This window comes from Diabrotica virgifera, chromosome 3 (assembly GCF_917563875.1).
Source record: "Diabrotica virgifera virgifera chromosome 3, PGI_DIABVI_V3a".
In the NCBI taxonomy this organism is placed as follows: Eukaryota; Metazoa; Arthropoda; class Insecta; order Coleoptera; family Chrysomelidae; genus Diabrotica; species Diabrotica virgifera.
Window position 1 is genome coordinate 272,112,119 of NC_065445.1, and position 8,157 is coordinate 272,120,275.

General features: G+C 31.9%; 1 protein-coding gene across 1 annotated transcript; it reads right to left on the minus strand.

Annotated features, from left to right (window-relative positions):
- Positions 1-283: 283 nt before the first annotated feature.
- On the minus strand, positions 284-6,905 carry LOC114325565 (ribosomal L1 domain-containing protein 1). The gene is made up of 2 exons (XM_028273652.2): positions 5,866-6,905; positions 284-1,010 (listed from the first exon to the last, which is right to left on the minus strand). Exons 1-2 carry the CDS (start codon positions 6,740-6,742, stop codon positions 391-393), a joined length of 1,497 nt encoding a protein of 498 aa, XP_028129453.1. The 5' UTR covers positions 6,743-6,905; the 3' UTR covers positions 284-390.
- Positions 6,906-8,157: the final 1,252 nt, after the last annotated feature.

Consider the following 8,157-nt stretch of genomic DNA (forward strand, 5'->3'; position numbering starts at 1 on the left):
CTTGGGGCACTGACGGGCCAACTGATGGAACTTGGATAATTTTAGAAAGAAAAGTGCCAATTTTAACAATCAGTCTACAATCAGATAAGTAGCTTTGAAACCATGACAATAAAGACTCATCAATCCCAATCAGTTTTAACTTATACAAAAAAATATTGTATAGTACTCTGTTGAACGCCTTGGAGAAGTCAGTGTATATTGTATCCACTTGATACTCTTTCTTAAAACAAGAAGTCCACCTGAGTCAGTAGGTTTAATTCTGTAGATTAAAAAAAACATAATAAAAACCATAACTATTTATTATATTCTTACAAGTTACTTATGCCATATTATTATATTCTTACAAGTTACTTATGCCATAATTCATAAAAAAAATTTTGGATCACAAAATTATGCTTTCTCTCTCTTTGCTTTATTTTTACTTTTACCATGACCTTTCACTTTTGAGTTTTTCTTGACAAGATTTTCAGCTTTTGAACTTTTCTGCTTCTTCTTTTTAATCAGAGGTTCAACAGGTACATCCAGGTTTTCAGGTTCAGAACTTTTCTTCTGTTTTTTCTTTTTAGTCAAAGGTTCCACAGATACATCCAGGTTTTCAGCTTCAGAACTTTTCTGTTTCTTCTTTTTAATCATAGGTTCAATAGATAAATCCTCTGTGTCTAATGTTTCTTCTTTCCAGTCACTTAGTAGACTTTTCTTCGCCTTTTTCCTGCTTTTTAATTTCTTCCTAGATTCGTCTTGTTCATTTTTGCTTTTCACGTGTTTACTATTCTTGATATCATCTAGAATGTCTTTTAAGGTTATTTTATCATCACCTTCTTCATTATCATCATCTTTTTCTTTATCATCACCTTCGTCTTCATCGTCCCGCATCCTTGTAACAATAATTTGACCACTTGGTTTAACAAGAACCTTGGCATTAGGTAGTGTTGTTAACTCATCTTGAACCGCCTTAGCTTTATATTTGTTAGTGGTCTTTACTCTGACATCTTGAAGGTCCTTTGGATTCTCTGTAAAATAAGAATTACAAATCAAAAAAGATATTGTGGTGAGCTCTATTTCTACTTAACACAACATACATAAATAACAGTGATGAGCATGCTAATATCCGGCAAAATAACGCAAAAGATGGAAAAAACAATACATTGTGCAATAAAAAGAGACGAAACTAGTAGAGGTGGAAACTATTGATATGGTGTGTTCAGCAATCAACCTGTTAAGAGAAGAGTGAGACAAGGAGACGTAATATCGCCAAAGCTTTTCAACCTAGCCCTAGAAGATTCTTCAAGCCCTAGAAGCCTCTTCAAAACTACAAATTGGTTAACTTATGGCATTTAAGTTAATGGCAATCCTCAGAACCGCCGATGACACTGTGATATAGTGAGCACATTCGAACTGCAAATTATGATAGAGAACTCACAGGCAGTCCCAATAGGTCAGCCTAAAAATGAACATAAGAAAAGCAAAAATAATGACAATAGATGACCCCAGACATATAACTATAAATTGCAGTGAGATAGAATAAGTCCAGGAATACATCTATCTAGGTCAAATCCTGGCACTTGACAAAGAGAACCAAAGTGCGGAAATTACTAGAAAGCCTAGCATGTGCAGGATTTGGAAAACTTAGTTGGATACTTAAAAACTGCAAAATACCCCAATACTTGAACACCAAAGTGTTTGACCAGTGCATATGGATGTCAAATATGAACCCTAATCAAGGCAAATATGAATAAACTACTCACAACAGAAAGAGCAAAGTTAGGTACATATACGGTAAACAACCAGTCCTTGCCACTGTACCATTTATTGCCACTGACCCAGCGGCGGCCGGCCAGGTGAAGTAGGTGAAGGTGATCTTCACCAAAAAATATAATCAAATTGAGACAAAAAAAAATAAAAAAATATAAGTAGCATTATTATATCTAAATACTGAAATTAATTATAAACCAATTTTTTTTAATTAATCCAAAAATTAAAAAAGAATTTTAATATGTAATCCAAAAATTAAAAAAGAATTTCAATATGTAATCCAAAAATTAAAACTGTAGGTCCTTGACGGTCAGATACTGACCTGTGTCGTTTGACTTCTATGACTCGAGCAGAGTTAGATGAAGACGTAGATGAAATTTCGGTTCTCGGCTGCACAAGCGTCAACGGTTGTCATGGCAACGTGACGTCATCATATTGGCACTGGTAGTACCCAAATTAGCAAGTGCAGATGAATTTAAAAATAAGTCCGCCGTATTCACCTAGTAAAATTTTAGTTGGATGCGTGCTATGATGGGCATGGGCAGTATTCGTTTTTTTTTCGGAAGATGGAATACCACAAATCAGTTCAGCTGGCTAAAGGCTTTTTATGAGATTTAAATGATTTTGAGTTTACATTTTTAGCAGTTTTTATCGACATGTTTCATATTATAACAGATATTTTATATGACGTTCTTAAAAAAAAACGTCCTTAGATATTCATTTTGGTTTAAACTAGATAAAAAGGACTCGTCAATTAATACGTGATAAAAGAAGTGAATAATTTTTTAATTCTGTTTTGAACAAAGAAAGCACAATGACCGTTATTAATACTTTGAAAAGATCTATAGGTGTGATGATGGTATGAGCACGAATGCAAATTCTACCCAATTTTTTTATTTAATATATATATTTTAATGGGAATGGATGTACATTTTCAGGATTGTGATGAATTAAAATTCTTTGTGAATTGTGATTGTGATGAATAAGCTTAGCAGATACAAAAAAGTTTGGGTCATACAGTTTGATCATTCCTTCCGACGCTTTTCAAAATTTATTTTGAGTTTTTGGCAAAAATTTACTAAAACTCAAAGACTTAAAAGAGAGCTCTGCCTTTTTATGCTGACGGAAATTTAAAAAATGGTAATTTGCAAGAAATGGTTATAAAATTACAACCAATTAAAGACATTGTTACAGAAGCCTATAATTTGTTTTGTTTAATTCTGACAATTCTATCGAATACCGTATCTGTAGAAAGAGAAGTTTTTCGTGCTTAAAAAGGCTAAAAACTTTTAGTTTATCCTTTCTACGAAGATATCATTGATAGATTTGCTTCCATAAACGATCAAAGACTCGACTTGATTTATAAAAATTAATTAAGTCAGTTTTATTAATCTATCTAATACATACTGCTTTTTTGTTTAAGTATCTCTTCAGCCTCGTCTCTAATATAAGTGCCATAAAAAAGTTTTCAAGTTGTTAGGGCCCTAAACTCTAAACATTTTTTAAAGAATTTTTAATGAGATTTGGGCGCGTCATAGGTATAAGTATACCGAAATTTCTTTTGGGTCCGGCAGACTTTCCTCATCTTCACCACTTTTTTAGGCCACGAGCCGCCGCTGCACTGACCCTTAAATTATAAGAAAATGACTTGAACTCAAATTACATTTGTTGCAAGTACTAATACCTTATTATATTTGGCAATTGTGAACTGTGGTACAATACTCACGCTTCAGCCATTTTTGTTATACCACGTAGAGTAGTGTTGTGTAAAACTGCTTCCTGTTTTTTGTAATTTCTTATGAAAAAATTAAGGTAAGTACATTTTTCTTTTTCTAATTCACTTTTGTAAATTATTGTTTTATAAACTTATTTACACATGATGCTCTCTTAAATACTCTAAAATAGTCTAAAATACATGTGTTTATTGTTTAAATTCAGTTAAGGGTCAATAAACCTGGCAATAACTGGTTGTAAAATATTTTATGAATACCAGTCATTGGCACAAGTAGCCATTATTGGTTTGGGTTATTTTTAATTCATTACAATGTGTAAATTTACTATTTAAAATTACGGTGTGACATCTACTTTTTTATTGCAAAAACTTTACTTTTACCAGTTATTACCAGTGGTGGCAATAACTGGTTCTAAAGTGGCAATCATAGGTTACATTAATATTTGGTATTACAAGTATTTGGTTCATTCCAGAAATGGTACGTAAAAGGAATTATTCGAAAGAGCATTTGGCCAAACCTCTAGTGGACGTGAAAAAGTGAATCCCTGTAGCTACTGCAGCAAAAAATCATGGAGTTCCTAGTAGTACTTTGATGCATAAGAGTGATGGAAAATCAGCATTAGTTTGTTATATGGGCCTTTTACAATTTAAATCAAAGAAGCCAAAACCTCATACAAAGAAGATAAAATTAAGGAAAAGATTATATCAGTGGTAACATCAGAAGCTTGGCGTGAATATCACTTAAGGGAGGAAATAGGTTTAGAGGTTACAAAATTTCAAATTTTTGGAACTACCATGAATCGATAGTATTACTATTCAAGAATGTGTTCTGAAACTTTCAAAGCAAAATTCGAAGTCCTTCCCAAGTTATGAGAATTATACGGAGCGCGCTAGCAAGAGCACAATCTATGAGATTTTTTCAAACACGTTTTTCTCGAAACAACTTATTTTCGGCTTGCGTGTCGTCTAGTTAAAAAAATAATGAACCAATTTTAAAAAACCAAAGTGATTATTGTTCGTTATTAAATTGTCTTCGATATGAACCTCCAATCAGAATAAAAAATGGGTTTTAAGTGCATTTTTAAGGGCAAATAACTGAAAAAAAAAACGGTAAAATTGATGTTTTTTTTTCAAACTTGCGTAATCTTTCAAATTTTTTATTTTTTTAGCCGATTTGCGGTTCATATCGAAGAGAAACTTATAATAAACGTAAAAATTTTTGGATTTTTGATTTTAGGCAAAAATTACGACCTCTACATGTCACGCAAGCGACATGTTCGTGCGGCAACATCCACGGGTTGCGGCCTATAACTGCTCTATTTTTAAATACAATAACTTAAAAAAATTTGGCCATACACTTTAGAATATGTATAAAATGATCCCAAAGTTGCAAAAAAAATATTTTTTATAGGTACCTAAAAACAATTCTCAAAAAAACATGAAAAATCAGGCTCCTAAAGCCTATTTCCCCCCTTAAAGAAAGAAAATGAAAAGAACAAGAAAAAAACCAAAGAAAAATTGCAAGAGAGCAAAAACGTCTATTGAAAGAGAAGCCAAAACAGGATATTTCTGATGATGATGGAGATGATGAAGAGTGGGTCGAGAGTGGTAGCAGCTGTGATGCCATGGACTTTTATGAAGTCCTTAACAAAGAATTTTGACGACTAACTCACCGAGAACTGAATGTGGAAAACTATGTAGAACTTTGTAAAATTCCTAGGCGGTTAAAGAAAATCCATAACATATAGATATGTTTGTATTATTCAAGGCCTTATGGACAATAATGATGTACAAATAATGTATATGAAATCTATTAGTGCTGAAAAGAATATTTTTATTTGTGACGAAAAAGACATCTCTTTTGTTAATGAATATCATATTATACTGCCAACACCTACTATTTTATCAACTGGTGAATGGGTCTGTTACGAATTTACTTTGCCAGGTAGATGTCTTTGAGGATTAAAACCTGTGAAAACGCTAGATATATAGTTCAATTTACTTTTTTCTTATTTTTTATATCAACATGTATTTTACAAGGGAAGGCTTCATTATTTTATTAATTATTTTGGTTTAGATTTTTATTAATAAACAAGATTTTTCAGTAAAATGTCGTTATTTATTTATGGCAATAACTGGGTGGCAATAATTGGTATTTTGAAAAATTTTGTAGCAATTATTGGTTTTTTGTTTTTACATGGTTTTTAGCTTTACCTTTCTTATAGTGGCAATGACTGGTCATTTACCTTACTACTGTCAGATAACAAGAGAAAAGACTGGGTAAGATCAAAAACAAAAGTCAAGAACATAGCAACACAAGTTGCAAAATTTAAATGGAGCTTCGATGCTATAACATTTATATACTTTTAAATAATACTCACTTGCAGATACATATACAGGAATAGATGTACTTCTCGGTGTACACACATGTAATCCCTTAATATTTTCAAATCCTCCAGGAAATTCGCTAGCTAAATATTCCATTGCAGATGTAAAATTATCTATAATTTGTGCTACGGTCATCTTACTGTGTCCCAACTGAACATTATAAGTATCGCCCTTTAAATGTAAATGAAGAAATGATTTTGATAAGTTTCTATCAATATGTTCTTTTAACTTCGTAGCTTTAAGATTAACCGATGTTGGAACTTTCCTCTTCTTGTAAAAGATTTTGCCACATTTATGTACAACCTTGCCACTAACTTTCCCACACACTAAAAACGCGTCATATAAATCTGCAAGTCTGATTTTTTGCTCGAAAGTTTCGTGTTCAGTGTTCAATTCGTGTACAGTCATGATTTTTTTAATGTTGGTGACGTTCTTCTCCGCTAGAAGTTTTTCATAGTGATCAACATGTTTTTCGTGTTCTCTGTTACCTATACCTTTAATTTCGGACACGATAAGGCACACATCATCTTCGGGAGTTAACAGGGAATACTTTAAGGGAACTCTTAGTATTTTTGGATATCCCCTTGGAATTTTGTGACAGTTTAGTTTCATATTTACAGCAAACTTATCTTCGTCGAATAATTGGTTCTTAATCTTAGGGTTGTTTAAGTGTAGCTTAATAACACCGGCTACTGCATTCTCCACATCTTCAACATTTATGTTAAACTTTTCTTCAAGAACAGATTTTAGTGAATCCTTCAATTTCCCATCTTTTGGTTTCTTGCTTACTGTTTTACCATTTTTCACCTTAGTAACAACTTTTTTAATCTGCTTAGATTCTGGTTTCGAGGGTTTCTTTACTTTTACCATGTTTAACTAAATAAGAGATTGCACCAAAAATTCACCACAAAAAGAAGCGTGTAAAATATTAGGTTATGATTTCACTTTCACATTTCACTACAACTTCAGGTTCCTGCAAAAGCGGAGATATTTATAGTTGGTACAATACAAGTCCCGATGTACGTCATAGGGTGCATTCAGCAGGGGAGAGATTAAATGTCCAGCAAACGACGGCACTGTTGCCAGATTTACCTTTTTCCTTTTAGCGGGAATTTTAAAATTAGTCTAATGCCACTTTGGTTTTAAAAGAGAGTTCTGTATTCTTAAATTTATAACCTTACTTTTACAAGTAATTAGGATTATTTTATTTACATGTAAATACTGAAACAAGTATTGTACTGTGTCATAATTTAAAACTCATGTTGCAGTATTTTGAAAAAAAAAATGAAGCTCAAAAGAAATATACTTATACAGTACAAATTATTTTTTAATGGGAATGGAAATTTACGACTTCAAAGGTGAAAATGTGTTGGGATAGTATAGATGGACACTTTTTTATTTTAGTATTAAGTGGTTACATAATTATTCAGAATATTAATAAAATTACTAGTAATTTGAATTAGTATTAATATGTATTATAATAGTATTAATTCTCATCATGTATCTGGCTAAATAAAAAATATTGAAAAAACATTCTTAGTGGCCTAGCTCCTTTACTTTGCCTGGGGGCGAGGCGAGTTAATAAATTCTATTTTCTTATTGCAGTCATTTTGTGATGGCTTAAATGATGTCTTTAGGCTGTGAAATTTTAACCGTAGAAAGACATCTTTATGACTTGTATTTACATGATATAGGGCTTTTCACTCAGTCATTTGTTTCGAGCTTCTGTCATGTGTTGTCTAATATTAATATATCTATGTCATATGTTATTGATATTGCCAATGATACAAACCAAAGACGTATGATGTAGATATATTAATATTATGTGACACTTGACCGAAGCTTGAAACAAATGACAATTTATGAAAAGCCCTATTCAATAGGGCATTTCATTCACAGTCATTTGTTTCGAGCTTCTGTCATGTGTCACATAACATTAATATATCTACGTCGTACATTATTGGTATATACCAATGATACAAACCAAAGACGTATGACGTAGATACATTAATATTATGTGACTCATAACAGAAGCTCGAAACAAATGACAATCGATGAAAAGCCCTATTGGCGTCTGCATATCAGGATCCGGTAATACTATATTATTTATCTATGATCAGGATATTGCTGGGTGTACACAAGTAAACAACACTTTTTTGATTAAAAGGTTTATTTCATTAAATCAAAACTTACATGGATACAATTTAAATAAGATATTTTTTCTATTTAAGGCAATATAATATAAGATATATATTTTAGTATAACTCTCCTACATTAACAAGCTT